This window comes from Dromiciops gliroides, chromosome 3 (assembly GCF_019393635.1).
Source record: "Dromiciops gliroides isolate mDroGli1 chromosome 3, mDroGli1.pri, whole genome shotgun sequence".
Lineage (NCBI taxonomy): Eukaryota > Metazoa > Chordata > Mammalia > Microbiotheria > Microbiotheriidae > Dromiciops > Dromiciops gliroides.
Window position 1 is genome coordinate 443,983,621 of NC_057863.1, and position 19,898 is coordinate 444,003,518.

Here is a 19,898-nt window from a genome sequence, read left to right on the forward strand (position 1 = left end):
TAAATGTTGCTTGATTGATGGATTGTTTTCTTCCTTATTTGATGTAGAATCTCATAGTACAGTTAAACAGTATTACTTCAGTGGTTGTACCGACTAAAGAATATTGTAGGAAGTTTACTAATGAGATAAATCTTGCTGGAGGATAACCTTTATGGTTGTGTTTTTCTCTACCACATCAAACGATTTTAATTATTCAATCAACAGATATTTATTGTGTGATGGTGCAATGGATAGAGTGCTAGGCCTGGAGTCAGAAAAACTTGAGTTCAAATGTGACTTCAGACACTTGTTAGCTATGTGATCCTTCAGTTTCCCCATCTGTCAAATGAGCTAGAGAAAGAAATGGCAAATCACTCTAGTACCTTTGCCAAGAAAGCCCAAATGGGGTCATGGAGAGTTGGACATAACTGAAATGACCAATCAACAACAACAACAAAAAAGATAAGCAACATTGAACAACTTAAGAGATCTGATCAGTGCAATAACCAGTCACAATTTCAGAGCAATGAAACATGCTACTTACCTCATGACAAACTAGTAATGGACTCAGGTTACAGAATGAGACAAATTCTTGGACAAAGCCAATGAGGGAATTTACTCTTCATATTTGTCACAAAGATTCCCCCCTCCCTCCCCATGGGGGTATAGGGGTGGAGATAAGTAAGAAGGGAGAAGGAAGCTAGGAATAATGTTGCTGGAAAAGAAAGGAAAGGAAGGGAAAGGAAAAGGAAAAGAGAAAGGAAAAGAGAAAGGAAAGGAAAGGAAAGGAAAGGAAAGGAAAGGAAAGGAAAGGAAAGGAAAGGAAAGGAAAGGAAAGGAAAGGAAAGGAAAAGGAAAAGGAAAAGGAAAAGGAAAAGGAAAAGGAAAAGGAAAAGGAAAAGGAAAAGGAAAAGGAAAAGGAAAAGGAAAAGGAAAAGGAAAAGGAAAAGGAAAAGGAAAAGGAAAAGGAAAAGGAAAAGGAAAAGGAAAAGGAAAAGGAGAGGAGAGGAGAGGAGAGGAGAGGAGAGGAGAGGAGAGGAGAGGAGAGGAGAGGAGAGGAGAGGAGAGGAGAGGAGAGGAGAGGAGAGGAAAGGAAAGGAAAGGAAAGGAAAGGAAAGGAAAGGAAAGGAAAGGAAAGGAAAGGAAAGGAAAGGAAAGGAAAGGAAAGGAAAGGAAAGGAAAGGAAAGGAAAGGAAAGGAAAGGAAAGGAAAGGAAAGGAAAAGGAAAAGGAAAAGGAAAAGGAAAAGGAAAAGGAAAGGAGAGGAGAGGAGAGGAGAGGAGAGGAAAGGAAAGGAAAGGAAAGGAAAGGAAAGGAAAGGAAAGGAAAGGAAAGGAAAGGAAAGGAAAGGAAAGGAAAGGAAAGGAAAGGAAAGGAAAGGAAAGGAAAGGAAAGGGAAAGGGAAAGGGAAAGGGAAAAGGAAAGGAAAGGAAAAGGAAAAGGAAAGGAAAGGAGAGGAGAGGAGAGGAAAGGAAAGGAAAGGAAAGGAAGGAAGAATGGTTATTGAAACACGTTTTTTAAATGTACAGAAGAGAACAGAGGATGACCAGAAGGAATCACAGACAAGCAGGACAGCTTTGAAAATAATACTTAATAGGGGGCGGCTAGGTGGCGCAGTGGATAAAGCACCAGCCCTAGATTCAGGAGTTCCTGAGTTCAAATCCAGCCTCAGACACTTGACACTTACTGGCTGTGTGACCCTGGGCAAGTCACTTAACCCCCATTGCCCCGCAAAAAAAAAAAGAAAAGAAAAAAAGAAAATAATACTTAATATACTTTAAAATATACTTACTATACTTAAAAAGAAAGGGAAGTTATAAATCATAGAGGTTCTCAGTTTCATGTTCAACCCTCTCTGTTCTATGTGGTCTAATGGAAGTGTTCATCTTAAATGTAAAATTGGAATAAAATCATGGGAAAAAGAAAAAAACTAACTAAAAAAGAAATAATGCATATAGCCCAGATTGTGAAGTGCAGTTGGATGGATGTCCACTGAGTTAGTCTTGGACATTTGCTTCAAATGGTCAATGTACGGGGACCAAAAAGAGAAAGATCAGGTTGGATTGCATTTTCTGGAAACTGCCTGGCATTTTCAATGATTCCAAGCTGTTCCCTGATTCAAAACTCATAATTTAAGTGCAATATTCTGGTAATATATTATGGTTATAAATCATGAAATACCATGATAGCAGAAAAATAAAAACTGCAGATGATTGGAAGGGCAACATCAAGAAGCACAGTGAGGCTTAAGGAATCTCCAATGAGTTGAACATGAAAAGTGGCATATGTATATGAAAATTCAAGGAAGCAGACCAATCATATAGTAAAGTAAGAGAATAACAGTCTGAGTACTGCCCTTATATCCACAAAATATTTTTAAAAGGTCAGAGGGCAATTTCCTCTATAGATAAATTCTCTACAGAAGCTTAATAAGGAGGGGAAAGACAAGCACAACAACATGGGAGTTGAGGATGGGGAATGATCTGCAGCCATGGAAAGAGTATCCAAATCATTGAGATTGTGGATTCACTGATGTTCACATAGCTTTCCCAGATTCACAAAATACACATAAACTTTCACAACAACTTTTACATACTTTTCCATAAAAAACCCACCTGAAAGCCCAACGTATTTTCTTTTTTTTTGGGGGGGGAGGTGAGGCAATTGGGGTTAAGTGACTTGCCCAGGGTCACACAGCTAGTAATTGTTAAGTGTCTGAGGCCGGATTTGAACTCAGGTCCTCCTGAATCCAGGGCCGGTGCTCTATCCACTGCACCACCTAGTTGTCCCCCAACGTATTTTCTAATAGATGACTCTGACCAACAAAGAACTGGTTATTTAAAGAACAAAAATGGTAACTTGAGGATGAATTCATCATTTCATCTGAAAGCAGATCACAGGACTATAGCTTTAGAGTCAGAAGTGACCTTAGAAAGGGGCAGCTAGGTGGTGCAGTGGATAGAGCACTAACCCTGGATTCAGGAGGACCTAAGTTGAAATCTGGCCTCAGATGCTTAACACTTACTAGCTGTGTGACCCTGGGCAAGTCACTTAACCCCAATTGCCTCACACCAAAAAAAAAAAGTGACCTTAGAAATTGTCTACTCTAGTAGATGCTCAATAAATGCTAATTGAAAGTTGGTTAAATTATTGAAATAATGATTGCTGGAGTTAGAACTGTCAAGAGCAGGTGTTCCATATTAGCATGTTTGTGAATATCTTTGGGGTTTTTGAAGGTGAACCAAGGGGTCCATGCTAAAAATTCCTTGAAGGCATTTTAAGCAGTAAATAATTGTAGAATATTATGAGTAATATATATTGGGCAGCTAGGTGGTACAGTGGATAGAGTGCCAGACCTGGAGTCTGGAAGACTCATTTTCCTGAGTTCAAGTTTGGCCTCAGATACTTCTTATTTGTGTGACCCTGGGCAAGTCACTTAACTCTGTTTGCCTCAGTTTCCACATTTGTAAAATAAGCTGGAGAAGGAAATGGCAAACCACTCCATTATCTCTGTCAAGAAAACCCTAGATGGGCTCACAGAAAGTTGGACGTGACTGAAAAATAACTTAAGAATAACAACAACAAAAAACAAAGTACGGTATGTGTGTGTGATGAAATATCCTTGTATCAAAGAATTTCAAATGAGAAGAATTCAAAGAAACTTGGGAAGATGTGAAGAAAGAAAAGCCAAAAGATCTATACATGAGATGATTACAACAGCATAAAGTCAGTACCATGAGGCAGCAAAACTTAGGTCAAACAAAACAATCAACATTAGTAACAGATTTAGAGGACTGATCATTCCTTTCTTTTTGTTTTTGTTTTTTAAACAATCCACAAACTGATTTTAGGGAACAGATTTTATAGTGGGTTATATCTGGGTATGGATTGGGAACTAGCTGCCAGATCAAGCCAAAATATTTTAATAAATTATTTTTGACTGGGTCTCCATATCTTGCTCATGCTGGAAGTTCTGGGCTTACTCACAGGCCTGATTTCTCTGCTGACTGGCCCAGAAGTTTAAACCTGCTTGTTTGCTGACCTGGGCCAGATTGCCCCTGCTTAAGGGCAGTGAAGTGGCACAATGGACAGAGCTCTGGGCCTGGAGTTAGGAAAACCTGAGTTCAAATCTGATTCATCCTAGCTGTGTGACCCTGGGCAAGTCACTTAACTTCTGACTGTCAATTGTAAAATGAGGATAATAATAGCATTTACTTCACAGGGTCGTTGTGAGGGTCAAACGAGATAATATTTGATGTGTGTTTTTTTAAAACGAGATAATATTTGTAAAGCACTTAGCACAGTACCAGAAACACAGCAGGCACTAAATAAATGGCTCCTTCCTTCCTTCCCTCCCTCCCTCCTTTCGTCCTTCCTTCCTTCCTTCCTTCCTTCCCTCCTTCCTTCCTTCCTTCCTTCCTTCCTTCCTTCCTTCCTTCCTTCCTTCCTTCCTTCCTTCCTTCCTTCCTTCCTTCCTTCCTTCCTTCCTTCCTTCCTTCTTCCCTCCTTCCCTTCCTCTCTCCCTCTCTTCCTTTCTCCCCACCCCTTTGCCTTCCTTCCCTTTCTCCCTCCCCTCCTCCTTCTTCCTTCTTTCTTTCCCTCCCTCTCTCCCTTTCCTCCCTCCCTCCATTCCTTCCTTCTTCTGGTGCCTAGACTTACTGCATTCACCCTGAATGTCAACGCCACTGCAGTTCAGAATTCCCAAGCTCAAACATTCCACCAGACTTAGCTTCCCCCAGAAGCAGGGATTACAAGCACATGCTATTTGTACTATTAATAACATTTAACAACATTAGATAGGTAAATTGTATGACTATCCACATTGAGGCAAGAATAAATGCCCCTGCCCAGTGCTGATTGGGTAAGAGGTAGCCAGGCTCAGGCACTGTCACACTTAATGACTAAGACTCACCAGCTTCCATTAGGGTTCCCAGTCACAGCAAAGCAAGTGCTTGTGGGTTCTCTCCCTTCTGCATAGCCATGGAGGATGTGGGATCTGGTATTGCTTTTGCGGACAAGGTAACCCCTAAAAACTGAGAGCAAACAAACAGACACTTAAAGTCCCTGAGATATGAAGTTGGGCTCTGGTACCCATTTCCCCTTTTAATGACTTTTCCCAATTTTTTTCCTCTTATCCCCCTTCCCTACCCTCTTTCCCAACACTAGATTCTCATGTTCTTCATGCTGTTCATGGCTTCCCTAGATCTCCTCCTGTGGCATTCCACCAAAACTTACCAAATTGCAAGTCCCATTCTCTCAACACTGAACTCTGTGCTAGGTCATAGGTATTTTATTGCAAAAAGATACTTGTGATAATTGGTGAAAATATCAGGGCAGCTAGGTGATGCAGTGGATAGAGCACCGGTCCTAGATTCAGGAGGACCTGAGTTCAAATCTGGACTCAGAAACTTGACACTTACTAGCTGGGTGACCCTGGGCAAGTCACTTAACCCCAATTGCCTCACCAAAAAAAAAAAATTAAAAAAAAAAAGAAAAGAAAATATCAGAAAATAGATAAGAGGATCATGGACCCAAAGCCAAGTGGGTCAATAAATATTTAGTAAGCACCTACTATAGGCTAGTTACTTAACCCTCTTTGCCTCAGTTTACTCATCTGTAAAAATGAGCTGGAGAAAGAAATGGCAAACAACTTCAGTATCCTTGTGGAGAAAATCCAAAATGAGGTCAAAGTCAGTCTTGACTGAAACAATTGAACAACAACAACCATATGCCAGGCATTGTACTGAGTGCTGGGGATACAAAGAAGGTAAAAGATAGTTCCTGCTCTCAGGGAACTTATAGTCTAATGAGGAAAACAATATGCAAATAACTATGTACATATATGCAATATGCAGGATAAATTGGAAAACATTCAGCAGAGGGAAGACACTAACATTAAGGGGGATTGAGAAAATCTTCCTCTAGAAGGTGGGGTTTTGGTTGGGACTGGAATAAAGGCAAGGAAACACAGGAGATGGAGATGAGGAGGGAGAACATTCCAGACATGGAGGACAACCACTAAAAATGCCCAGTCAGGAAATGGAGTGTCTTGTTTCAGAAACAACATGGAGGCCAGTATCATTGCTGGGAATATAAAGAGGCAAAAGATAATCTATGCCCTCAAGGAATTTATAATCTAATGGGGAAGGCAACATGCCAGCAAACAGATAAAGACCAAGTTATATATAGGATAAACCATAAATAATGAATGGAGGAAAGGCACTACAATTAAGAGGGTATGGGGTAGACTTCCAGGAAAAGATGGGATGCGGGTTGGGACTTAAAGGAAGGAAAGGAAGGAAAGAGTCAGAGGGTAGAGGAAAGAGAGCACTCCAGTCATGGGGGACAGTCAGAGAAAATGCCTGGACATTAGAGATGGAGTGTTTTGTTTTAGGAATGGCCAGGAGGCCATTGAGATTCTGGTTTAAAAGTCTGGTGATGTTTGATAAGTATAACTCAATTCCTCAGAGCCTAATCCTCCCAAGTGAATTTATAAAATTAAATTTCTAAACTGACAAATCTGCAGCCAAGACACTGGACCATGGTGACTTCACTAAGGTAAAGGACTCTATGAATTTCAGGTTGGCACAGCCAATCCAACCAACATAGTAATATTAGAAGGGGATCTTTCTGGAGACACAATTCCTCAATCCAAAGGAAATTTCAAGCAATGCAGTAGGTAAGAGACATTCTTTGGTAGATGAATTTTTCAGGGCCCCTTATGCCATGCTACAGAGACATTCACTTTCTTTGTCTATATAAAAGAGACCTTGTTAGAGTCTTATCCTAAAGAAACCCCAAAGCACTATGATAGTGTAAAGATTTCTCTGTTTGAAATCAGAAGGATGGAGTCTGAATTTTTCTTCCACTATTTATTATCTGTGTGACCTTGGGCAAGTTGTTTAACATCTCTGGGACTTGAAAGTCCCAAATGGGGTCATGAAGAGTCAGAAATGACTCAACAACACTAAGTTATAAATCTATTAACCTATTAAATGTCCATTCTGAGGAGTTTTTCTTTATCAATTCCAGTTATAAAACTTTCAAAAGGGAGTGAGGATCCAGATATTTCTTCTATCCTTTTCTTCTTTCACAATTAGCCTGAATATTTTGAAATCCTCCAAAGAGATGCCTCTACTGTCTGACTCTCTAAGTTAGAATAATGGAATATTAAAGCTGGAAGGGACTTTAGGAATTATTCTAGTTCAACTTCTCTCATCTTGAAAACCAGAAAACTGAGTTCAAAAGGAATGAAGTGACCCTTTAAAAGATGATTGTTTTGAACTCGGAGTACAGATTGAGGCATACTTTTTCACTTTCTTTCTTTTTCTTTTTTTTTTTTTGGTGGTGTTTTCTTTTGCAACATGGCTAATATGGAAATATGTTTTGCATGACTTCACATGTATAATTGATATCATATTAGTTGCCTTCTCAAGGAGTGGGGGTGGGGCTGGATTAAGGCAAAGAGTTTGAATCTCAAAAACTTTTAAAGTGAGTGTTAAAAAATTTTAAAAATATAATTGGGAAATATTTAACAAGATTTAAGATAAACAAGAATATATGTATATATACACATATATACACACACACACATACACACACAAATTATTGTCTTGACAATCAAATTGCTTTATTATAAAAGCCCAAGAGGTTCTTTTGCCCTAGGAAAGCACTGTTTATTTTGTGATCTTTACTGCAACAAAGGATCATACAATCAAGGCTCTAGAGCTAGAATTTGTATGAAGAGAAATTATGGTCTTAACAAAATATTTAGATCAAATGAATATTTCTTTAAATAACAAAACTTCTCTTCCTTACATCCTCTCCTCCACTCCCACCCCCAAATACTGAACTAGGGCCAAAAATGGACTTCACCTAAGGCAATGTCTCTATGGCTTATTGTTCCTGGCCTAAATGAGGTTAAATGGTGGCCAAGGGCAGGATCCTGTGAAAGGGATATAGTCCTTTTAAAAATCCAGCTCTCGGGGCAGATAGGTGGCGCAGTGGATAGAGCACCAGCCCTGGAGTCAGGAGTACCTGAGTTCAAATCCGGCCTCAGACATTTGACACTTACTAGCTGTGTGACCCTGGGCAAGTCACTTAACCCCCATTGCCTCACTTAAAAAAAAAAAAAGATCCAGCTCTCTCATTTTACAGTTGAGGAAGCCATAGCCCTGCAGTTAAAATGATTCACACTTGGTCATACAGTTGTTAAAGGTCCTAGGTCAGGTCCAGGTCCTCTGACTCAAGATTCAGTGCCCTTTCTACCAAGCAATCCACCCCAAAACCAAACATTACTATTTCCCCACCACCACCAGGGGCAGGAAACCCCCCCACAATTCTTCCCACTCCCATCATTAGCATCCTACAGAATTTTCATTGTTCCCTGGAGTAGCAACAAAGTAGAATGGAAAATGCATGGTGCTCAGAATTGGAGACTTGAGTACTCCAGTCCTAGCTCTGCTGCCTGTCACCTGTGTTACATTAGGCAATTCACTTCTTCTGAGCTTCTTCATCTTTAAGGAAAAAAAAAGGAGGAGGCTTATAGCAGTGACTCCTTTGGGAATTTGTGATTGTATTGGCCTCAGTTGATAGCATTGTGTGTTACTGCAATGTACATCTCACAATTAAGGCATAATGAATGACATTTTTCACATAAAGCTTGGATGGAAAACTTTTGCTAATACCTTTTAGGGGATTCCCACTATTTAAAGAAGCAATAACAGTTCATTAACAGACTTGTTAAAGAGATGAATACTTTTAATGCTCTGGGAAGATGTTCGAAAAAAAATTGTGACTTCGGGCTCCAGTTATAAAGGCGTTATACCCTGTAATTAAGAGAGGGTTGTGATCCTCTATATTTGGGGATTGTCCAGTGCCTCCAGCTGTTATTCTCTTCCTATGTTTTTATTAAAGTCCATAGTCATTCTATTCATTTTCAAAGCTCTATGAAATTGAGGAGAAAACTTATTTCATGTTTCTGATTCATTTACACTTCAGTCATCAAAATATTGATTTGGGGAAATTATTTGAAGTTTAAGAAATCTTATAGAACCACATGGAATCTTCTTAATATAGCTTTAAGAAGTCTAGTCTTTCCTAGCTCCTCTTGGCCTTGTCTTAAAAGTGAAGAGAGATGTTTGGGTCAGGGTTAAAAAGCAAAAAACAAATTAATAAACAAAAGATGTGATTTCAGGTTGGAATGTAAGACCATTGAACTTCAAGCAATTCCAAGTGTGGTCAAAATAACTTAAGTTAATCCCTGGAAAATGTCCTATATTATATGCTTGTCTGGGAAACTCAGAGCCAAACAAATGGACCAGAGGGACTGAATTATGAGAAACGAAAGCATTCCTTGGCTAAAAGATGACTTAGGTGACTCCTTTAATAAATTTCAAGTGACGATCTGGTTAAAGGACTATTAACTAGTCTACAGAAATTAAGCTATGAAGAGAAATTACGGTCTTAAATAACAAAATATTCAGATCAATGAGTATTTATTTAAATAAACAAAACTATTCCCACTTAGCCCTTTTCCCTCATTACCCACCCCCAGATACTGAGCTAGGGCCAGGCAGAAAGAATAGCAAAAATGGACTTCACCAAAGGCAAGGTCTCTATGGCTGGGTGTTCCTGGTCTAAATGGGGTTAAATGCCTTGCACAGTCCTCCTTTACTTAAATCCAATTCATTGCCAGGTCATGACATCTGTTCTGGTCCTCTTTAAGAATGAAGGACAGGGGCAGCTAGGTGGCGCAGTGGATAGAGCACCAGCCCTGGAGTCAGGAGTACCTGAGTTCAAATCTGGCCTCAGACACTTAACACTTACTAGCTGTGTGACCCTGGGCAAGTCACTTAACCCCAATTGCCTCACTAAAAAAAAAAAAAAAGAATGAAGGACAAACAAACAGAACTTTGCATATACTATCAGGTTCAGTTGATGTGTTGGTTAGTTATGCTGACCTTTTTTTTCATCTTTGTTTTTTCATCTTTGCTTGATGGGTAGGGATATATATGCTTTCTCTCTCTCTCTCTCTGTATATTATATATGTACACATATATTTAAATATGTATATATCTCTATATAATATACATGTACACATATATTTAAATATGTATATATCTACAAATAATATATGTGTTTATATGTAATATATATTTATATGTACATGTGGAAATGATTAATATATCCAATTAAATTACATGAATAAAAATTTTTAAAGAAACAAACAAAAAAATAAATTGGGTTAAATGGTGACCAAGGGCAGGAGCCTGTGACATGGGCATAGTCCTTTTAATGATTCGAGAATATCTGGGCAAAATCTAGAACCAACCCCTATTAGATTTTCATTCATTTGAGAAGAGAATGAATAAAAGATTATGATCTATTTAAAATTAAAACCAAAGGGAAAAAAACACTTGAGGGTCTGTTCTAGGAAAAAGTTCTATGGAACAAAGAGGTGGCCTGTTCTCCACCTCCCCTCAATCTTCCTTTAAAAACTAACATTTTTAAATGATTCAACACACCAATCCTCTCATTCCCATAATGTTCTTCTGCATTTCTCCCTTCAATCCCCTAGGTATGCATTTACCAGTGATGGCAATATTAATAGTTTTGTTGTTGTTCAGTCATTTCAGACCTGTCTGATGCTTTATGAAATCACTGGAGTTTTCTTGGCAAAGATACTGGAGTGGTTTGCCATTTCCTCCTCCAGCTCATTTGACAGATGAGAAAACTGAGGCAAAGAGGGTGAAGTGACTTACCCAAATCAAACATCTAGTAGTGTTTGAGGCCAAATTTGAACTCAGGTCCTCTTGACTCCAGGGTCTGCTCTCTATCTGCTGCACTACCTAACTGCCCACATTAATAACTTCTTTTTTTTTTTTTAAAGAAGCATTTTCTTCATAGAAACTCAATAAAGTAGGTAGTGAAAATATAATTTTTTCCCCATCATAAGGAACCAGTTGAAGTGAATTGCCCAAGGTCATACAACTAATAAGAGGCAGGATTCAAACCCAGGTCTTCTGATTCCAAGATCAGTGCATCCTCCCATGAGAGCACACTGATTCTGATTGTAGATTAAACGAGTCATTGGGATAGCAGCTCTATTACTCTCCCAGAGGTCAGGGACTGTCTTTCTCCTCTTTTGGTATCCCTAATGCTTAGCATCATGACAAACATGTAGTAAGTACTTAATAAATGATTATTGATTGATAGATTGATTGCCTGGCAGGGTTTCACTATTTGTTGAAATCAATCAAGGTCATAAATTTAGAGTTAGAAGAGGCCTTAGAGGTCTACTATCTCATTTTACAGATGAGGCAACCAAGACTCAGATAGGTTAAGTGACTTGTCCTGTGTCACACAGCTAGTAAGTGTTTGAGGCAGGTTTGACCTGGGTTTTCTTGACTCCAAGTCTAGTGTTCTATTCATTATACCACACTCCCTCTCAGCAAGGCTGATAAATGCGTACTTCAGTTCAAGGTAGACAAGATCTTACAGGTTTAGCAGACTGATCTTGACTATGTGTTTCCTTCATGTAGAAGATTCTCCGAAATGTCAACTAGTTGCAGAATTGGGACTAGGAACCCAAGGCCTCTGACGACAATGTTCATTTGATCACTGCATCTTTTCTCCTCTTTATTAACACTCCCAGTTTCTTGCTGGTCTCTCTAAGTTGGGAGTTTATGCACCTTAGAGGCTGTCACTGAAGGATTTTTATCTTGATAGGCCAAAGTTTCATGAGACTCGACTTACTTGGCATAAACAGAATCAAAACCTATCTCTAGGATTCAACAAATCTTAGTCAGACTTCAGGAAGGCTAGGTAAAAGGTGGTGGTGGTGAGGGTGGGGGAGAGATAAATGTTTTTTTTTTTTTAAAGTCTGAAGCTCAGATTTACATGAACAGTATCAACCAATCATTAACAAGCATTTTAAATTACTTACTATGTGCTAGGCATGGTACCAGGTGCCAGGGATCAATCAATCAATCATTCATAAGCATTTTAAAGCACCTACTATGTGCTAGGTGCCAGGGATACAAGTACAAAACAATTAAACAATTTCTATTTCTGAAAAGCTTATATTTTAAGAGGGGAGACCAAAAGTGCAAATAATAAATACAGAGTAGTTAAATACAAAGTTGTTTGGGAGGACAGCCATTAGCATTTGGGGGATTGTGTCAGCATGTAGACAAGGAACTAAGAGATAGTTTGACATAATGGATAGAGAGTCAACCTTGGGAGACAGGAAGACCTGGGTTCAAGTCTTGTGGCTTTTTTTCATTATCTAGAAATCTTTTTATCTTAAATAAATCTTTATTATTTTACAATTATTTCATCCCATGAATTCATAGGGGATTGGTCTCAATAGTTCAGTTTCCTTGTCATTGGTTCTCACAAACTGTGTTTCTCTGGGTGGAGCACACTGATGCTTCAGTCAAACCCAAGAACCTTTTTCTTTAACTTCCTTCTTCTGATCATTTTCTTTCACATGCTTCAGGAAGTTAGTTCTACTCTAAAAAAATATTTTATGGTAATGTTTTACATAATCATAGATGTATAACCTATATCTTATTGCTTACTGCCTCAGGGAGGGCGGAGGGGAGGAAGAGAAAGAGGGATAAAAATTGTAACTCTAAATTATAAATAAAATGTTTATTACTTTAAAAATAATATTTTTCTATGTTTAATGTGATTGCACATATAGAACCTATATCAGATTGCTTGCTGTCTTGGGGAGGGGGGAGGGAAGGAGAAAAATTTGAAGCTAGAAATCTTATAAGAATAAATGTTGAAAACTATATCTACATGTAAGTGGAAAATAAGAAAATACTTTTATGAAAAAAATTATATTTTCCCCCAATTGCATGTAAAGACATTTTTTAACATTTTTAAAAAAAATGACTTCCAGATTCTCTCCTTCCCTCTCTTTCTCCTCTCCTCTTTCCTGGAGATGCTAAGCAATTTGATATAGGTTATACATGTACAATCATGAAAAACATCTCCATAAAGTTAGCTCAACTCAGAGTATGTTCCAACTTCACATTAATTCTCTTTCCCTTGCCTTGTTTGTTTACAACAGTGCCTACAGCATGCTGAATAACAGTATAGGCCAATTCCCTCATGGCAATTTTTTTTTTAAGTGAGGCAATTGGGGTTAAGTGACTTGCCCAGAGTCACACAGCTAGTAAGTGTTAAGTGTCTGAGGCCGGATTTGAACTCAGGTACTCCTGACTCCAGGGCCGGTGCTCTATCCACTGCACCATCTAGCTGCCCCCCTCATGGCAATATTTATAGGACATTCCCTACTGAATTGTCTCTAATACCCTCAGTATCTACAATACCATCTTTCTTGGAGATTCACACATACACACAGCTAAAGGGAATACCATTTTGCAAAAGGACCTAGAGAATATGCATAATCTTCCTTTCCTCTTTCCTTTTGTGTTAGTCACTTTGGCAAACCACTGTAATATGATGGTGCTGGACAAAAGCTCAAGGCTTGCTTCTGGTATATACAATCTCTGTAACTCTGAGTGAATCATATCATCTTCCTGTGCCTTAGGTTTCTTCAACTATAAAATGAAAGGGTTGGCCTAGATTGTCTCTGAAGTTCCTTCTAATGCTAGATCTATAAAACTCTGACCCTATTATGGAGGGACCAAAAGAAAGAAAAAATAGAGAGAACTAAGCCTGGCTGCCTGACAATCAAATATCTTTCGCCTGAGACATAAATTTTTATCTATTTGTGATATAGCTCTTTTTCTACTTCAAGACCTCGATGTTCATCAAATGAGACAATCTGTGGGAAATAGTTTGAAAACTTAGGTAATAGAGTTCTCTAAATTTCAGTCATTATTTTAGCTGAACTTAACACATATGAAATATTTAGGTTGGGGAAGGGAAGGCCCATACACCACCATTTTCCTTAGCTCCTATACTTCCTTTAGTAATAGATCTGGGCATAGTATACCCACTCAAGACTTACATTATACCCACTTTTTTAGCCTTTTTTAGACTTGCCTCCATTGAGTTTATTATATTACAAATTCATATTTTTAGCTTCTTTGACAAAAATTCATTTCCAATGCCCCATAATGATGTGGTGGTGAAATGTGAGTTGCTGAAAGTTGTGCAACTACAGAGTGAGTTCTGAGATAAAACTTGCCAAGATGTAAAACTTTCAAGTATGACATTTATGCTTGACATCAGGAGAAACTTCCAAACAATTAGAGCTATCAAAAAGTGGAATAGGGCTAAGAATTGTAAATCAAAAGAATGCCCATCAATTGGGGAATGACTAAACAAACTGTGGTATATGATGGTAATGGAATATTATTGTGCTATAAGAAATGACAAGCAGGATGATTTCAGAAAGGCCTGGAAAGACTTGTATGAACTGATGTATAGTGAAGTGAGCAGAACCAAGAGAACATTGTGCACAGAGACAGCAATATTGTTTGATGAAGAATTGTAAATGACTTGACTATTCTCAACAATACAATGATCCAAGACAATCCCAAAGGACTACTGATAAAACATACTATCCACCACCAAAGAAAGAACTGATATTGATGGAATAGACTGAAGCGTGCTACTTTTTACTTTCTTTCATTGTTTTCTTTTATTCAAATTTTCTTGTATAAAATGACAAATATGGTAATGTTTTACATAATCATACATGTATAACCTATATTCTTATTGTTTGCCACCTCAGGGAGGGGGAGGAGAGGGAGGGAAAGAGGGATAAAAGTTGGAACCCAAAACTATAAATAAAAAGGTTTATTACAAAAATTAAATTAAAATCAGTACTTTATTAAAAAAATGGAATGGGTTGCCTCTGATGGTAATAATAATAAGGGTAACAATGATAGCAATTAGAATAATAGCTAGCATTTATATATTGCTTTAAGGTTGGCAAAGCATTTTACAAATATTATCTCACTTGATTCTCACAACAACCCTGGGAGGTAAGTGCTATTATTATTCTCATTTTATGGATAAGGAAACTAAAGTTGAAAGAGGGTAAGTGACTTGCCTGAGCATACACAGCTGAAAAGTGTCTGAGACTGGATTTGAACTCAGGTTTTCCAGACTCCAGGTCCAGGGCTCTATCCACTTCCTCATCTAGCTGCCTCCAGAGGTAATATGGGTTTCCATTCCTTGGAGATCTTCAAGAAGAAACTAAATGACTACTTGTTAGATTATGTTACAGGAGGGACTCCTTTTATGTAAAAATTGAAGTAGATGGCCACTGATATACCTTTCAACTCTTAAATTCAAGGATTCTGTGATTCTGCAGATCATCTCCTACCTGTGGACCAGCCTAGCTAAGTCAAGAGAGGCTTACCACTAAAAAGTTGGCCACGAAGTGATGAAATCTTTTCCCCCAGTGATTTAAGAAATGGACAAAATCACAAAATGGACATCTCTCCTGCTTCCTTAATGATACTAGTAGAAAAAGGGGAGGAACCACTAAGAATAACACCATTTTTAGCCAGCCTAGAAACATTTTTATTTTATTTTTTATTTTGGGGGGTGGGACAATGAGGGTTAAGTGACTTGCCCAAGGTCACACAGCTAGTGAGTGTCAAGTCTCTGAGGCCAAATTTTAACTCAGGTCCTCCTGAATCCAGGGCCAGTGTTTATCCATTGTGCCACCTAACTGCCCCCTAGAAACATTAATTTAACAGTTATTACTCTTAAAGTATATGCTTTGTGAATAGATAATCTTTACTCCAAAGAGTCAGAGATGGAAGGTACTTCAGAGGGCATTCAATGACAATCTTACTTCAGGAAAAGTCAAGTCAAGAAGCATTTATTAAGTACTTACTTAATAAATGAATAAACAAAGTAAGTACCTACTTACAGCCAGACACTGGGTTAAGTGATGGGAATACAAAGAAAGCCAGAAAAACAGTCCATGACCTCAACAATTCCACAATTTAATGTGGAGAGACAACATGCAAATGACTATGTGTAAATGGAAAGTAATATCAGAGGAAAGGTACTGGGGTGCGGTGTGGGGGAGTGGGAGGAAGAGCCTGGGAGGGGACTGGAAAGGTCTTCTTAAAGAAGGTGGGAAAAGGACCCATGTATACAAAAATATTTATAGCAGCTCTCTTTGTGATGGCAAAGAATTGGAAATCAAGGGAATGCCCATTAATTGGGGAATGACTAAACAAGTTGTGATATATGAATATAATGGAATACTATTGTGCTGTAAGAAATGATGAGCAGGAGGATTTCAGAGAAAGGAAGGACTTATGTGAACTGATGCTGACTGAGAGAAGCAGAACCAGGAGAACATTGTACACAGTAACAGCAACATTGTGTGATGATCAACTGTGATAGACTTGGTTCTTCTCAGCAGTGCAATGATCCAAAACAATTTCAAAGAACTCATGATAGAAAATGTTCTCAACATCCAGAAAAAAAAAAAGAACTGTGTATCCTGAATGCAGATTGAACCATACTGTTTCTACTTTTGGGCTGTTTTTTTTCTTCTTTTTTGAGGTTTTCCCCTTGTGCTCTGATTCTTCTTTCACAATATGACTAATGTAGAAATATGCTTTATGTGATTGTACATATATAACCTATATCAGATTGCTTTCCATCTTGGGAAGGAGGGAGGGAAGGGAGGTGGGAGAAAAATTTGGAACTCAAAATACTATGAAAACAAATGTTGAAAATTATCCTTACATGTAACTGGAAAATAATAAAATACTTTTTAAACTTCTTTAAAAAATAAAAAAGAAGGTGGGATGTGAGCTGAATGAAAACATAGAAGCCAAGAGGTAAAAGTGAGCTGGGAGAGGTGTCTAGACATGGGGGACAGCCAGTTAAAAGGCACAAAATCAGAAGATAAAATGTCATGTATGAGACACAGCAAGAAAGAAAGGATCCTAAAGAGTAAAGTATAAGATGATCAGAAAAGACCCCCCCCAAACAACAATAAAAGAAGCCCTGGAGCAGCAAAACCCACAAAAATATGGCTGAGATTATTTTCCAGATTAAAGAGGGGCATACTGGGCTGTTAGAGGAGTTCAACTCTGTGATCACACCAAAACACTCTGCACCAGAGAAACTTACCCCCAAGCCTTCGAATCAGCTGCAGCACCAGTGTCTTCTGGAACTAAGGTTACCATCAGGTGAGAGGGCTGAATGGCTGTCCCAGAGGGTAGAAAATAAAGGGGTGTCTGCGGGACCTGAGGAGGAATTTGGCTATGCCACCCCAGCAGGGAACCAGGAAGAAATCTTGAATGGCAGGAGGCCCAGGTAGGGGAAGGGCACAGGCTCATCAGAGCTAAGAACCACCTTAGCACTCTGCTGACTGGTTAACTAGCAAGTTGGCTTGAGGTTACCTTCAGAGCAGAGAACAGGCCAGGCAAGAGAAAAACCTGCCCTCCCTCAAACCAAAACACCTGGGACCCTCTAAAGCTTGGGACAGTGTAGCTTGGAAATAAGGCCCCACTGTAAAAGGGAGTTAAAAGTCAAGCAAAAAATGGCAAGATGAGAAAGCAAAGAAAATTGAGAAATAGAAAGTTTCTTTAGAGATAAGGAAGATCGAGGTGCACCCTCAGAAGAGGATAACAACCTCAGGGACCCTCCATCCAAAGCTTCCAAGAAAAATGTGAATTGGTCTCAGGCCATGGAAGCACTCAAAAGGGACTTTGAAGAGAAAGTAGGAGAGATAGAAGGAAGATTTAGAGAGGTGGAGGAAAGAATGGAAAGGGAAATGACAGCAATGCAGGAGACCTATGAGAAAAAAGTCAATAGCTTGAAAAGCCAAATGGAAAAGGAGATACAAAAGCTGTCTAATAAAAATTATTGCCTAAGAACTAGAATTGAACAAATGAAAGCTGGTGACTTTATGAGAAACCAAGACACAGTAAAGCAAATCCAAATGAATTTTTAAAAATAGAGGGCAATACGAAATATCTCCTTGAAAAAAACAATTGACCTAGAAAATAGATCCAGGAGAGATAATTTAAAAATCATGGGACTACCTGAAAACCATGACCAAAATAAGAGTTTAGACAGCATCTTCCAGGAGATTGTAAGGGAAAATTGCTCTGATATTCTAGAAACAGAAGGGAAAATAGAAATTGAAAGAATTCAACGATCACCTCCTGAAAGAGATCCCAAAAAGAAAACCTCCAGGAATGTTATAGCCAAATTCCAGAGCTCCCAGGTCAAGGAGAAAATATTGCAAGCAGCTAGAAAAAAGGAATTCAAATACTATGGAGCTACAATAAGGATAAAACAAGATCTAGCAGCATCTACAATAAAGGACTGGAGGGAATGGAATATGATATTCCAGAGGGCAAAGGAACTGGGACTACAGCCAAAAATTATGTACCCAGCAAAAGTGAGTATAATCTTTCAGAGGAAAAAATGGGACTTCAATGAAAAAGAGGACTTTCATGCATTTGTGATGAAAAGACCTAAACTGAATAGAAAATTTGACTTTCAAATACAAGACCCTGGAGAAGCATAAAAAGGTAAACAGGAAAAAGACTTCATGAGGGATATTAAAAGATTAAACTATTTACATTCCTACATGGGAAGATAATACTTCAAACTCATAAGAGCTTTCTCAGTAAGGAATTCACAGAGGACACAGGTCTCAACTGAATATGAAAGGATGATATGTGTAAAGTATTTATGATTTGTTCTTTATGGAGCAAATAGGGGTATGTGTCTTGTGTCAGGGGCCAGATTTGGGCTTGGGGCCTCCTGGGTCCAGGGCTGGTGCTTTGTCCACTGTGCCACCTAGATAACCCATGATGATATCTTTAAAATAGGGTTGAGGGGTAGGATGAATGGACTGGGGGAGGGGGAAGGGGAGAGGTGGACTGGGGAGAGGAGCAGTAAAAAGCAAAACACTTTCAAGGAAGGTGAAGATGTTCTGCATAACTGCACAAGTATGACATATTGAATTGCTTGATTTCATAGGGTGGGTTCAGGAGGGAGGTAGGAAGAACAATTTAGAACACAGAATTAGCTCAAAGACCTTAATCTCATCAGAGTGAGCTCAAGGAAGGAATAACATACACACCCAATTGGGAGGAGTAATCTATTTAACCCTACAGGAAAGTAGGAGGGGAAGAGGATAAGGAGGGGAGAAGAGGGGAAGGAGGGGAGGGAGCAGTAAAAAGCAAAACACTTTCAAGGAAGGTGAAGATGTTCTGCATAACTGCACAAGTATGACATATTGAATTGCTTGATTTCATAGGGTGGGTTCAGGAGGGAGGTAGGAAGAACAATTTAGAACACAGAATTATCTCAAAGACCTTAATCTCATCAGAGTGAGCTCAAGGAAGGAATAACATACACACCCAATTGGGAGGAGTAATCTATTTAACCCTACAGGAAAGTAGGAGGGGAAGAGGATAAGGAGGGAAGGGTGAAAGAAGGGAGGGCAGAGCAGGGAAGGGGCAGTCAGAAGTAAAACACTTTTGAGGAGGAATAGGGTAAAAGAAGATAGAAAATAGAGTAAATATCATGGGAAGGGAATAGGATGGAGGGAAATAGTTATGATTGACTATAATGGTAAAATGTATGGTACATGTATTGTGAAGAAAATTCTTTGTCAAGTTTAAAGGTACTATATAAAAGTTATAATGAACAGGATGCTATCAGAAAAGCCTGGAAAGACCTACATGAACTGAAACAGAGTGAAATGTACTATATACAAAATAACAGCAAAAATGTAAAATGATCTGCTGGCAAGCATGTGGCTATTTTCAGCAAGGCAATGATCTAATATAACCCTGAAGGACTTATGAAAATTGCAATCCATCTACAGAGAAAGAACTGATGGTATCTGAAAACATATTGAAACACATTTTTAAAAATTAATTTTTCTTCTACAATTCCTTAATCTGAAGTCTTGTCTTTTAACTGTTTTTTTCA

At 38.6% G+C, this 19,898-nt stretch overlaps 1 protein-coding gene across 1 annotated transcript in view; it reads right to left on the reverse strand.

Moving 5' to 3' along the window:
* The window catches only part of MYO3B (myosin IIIB), a 600,588-nt gene that overhangs the window by 151,193 nt on the left and 429,497 nt on the right, over positions 1–19,898 (reverse strand). Inside the window, 1 exon segment of the mRNA XM_043993615.1 lies at positions 4,891–5,011. Coding sequence (XP_043849550.1) covers positions 4,891–5,011 — 121 coding nt within the window.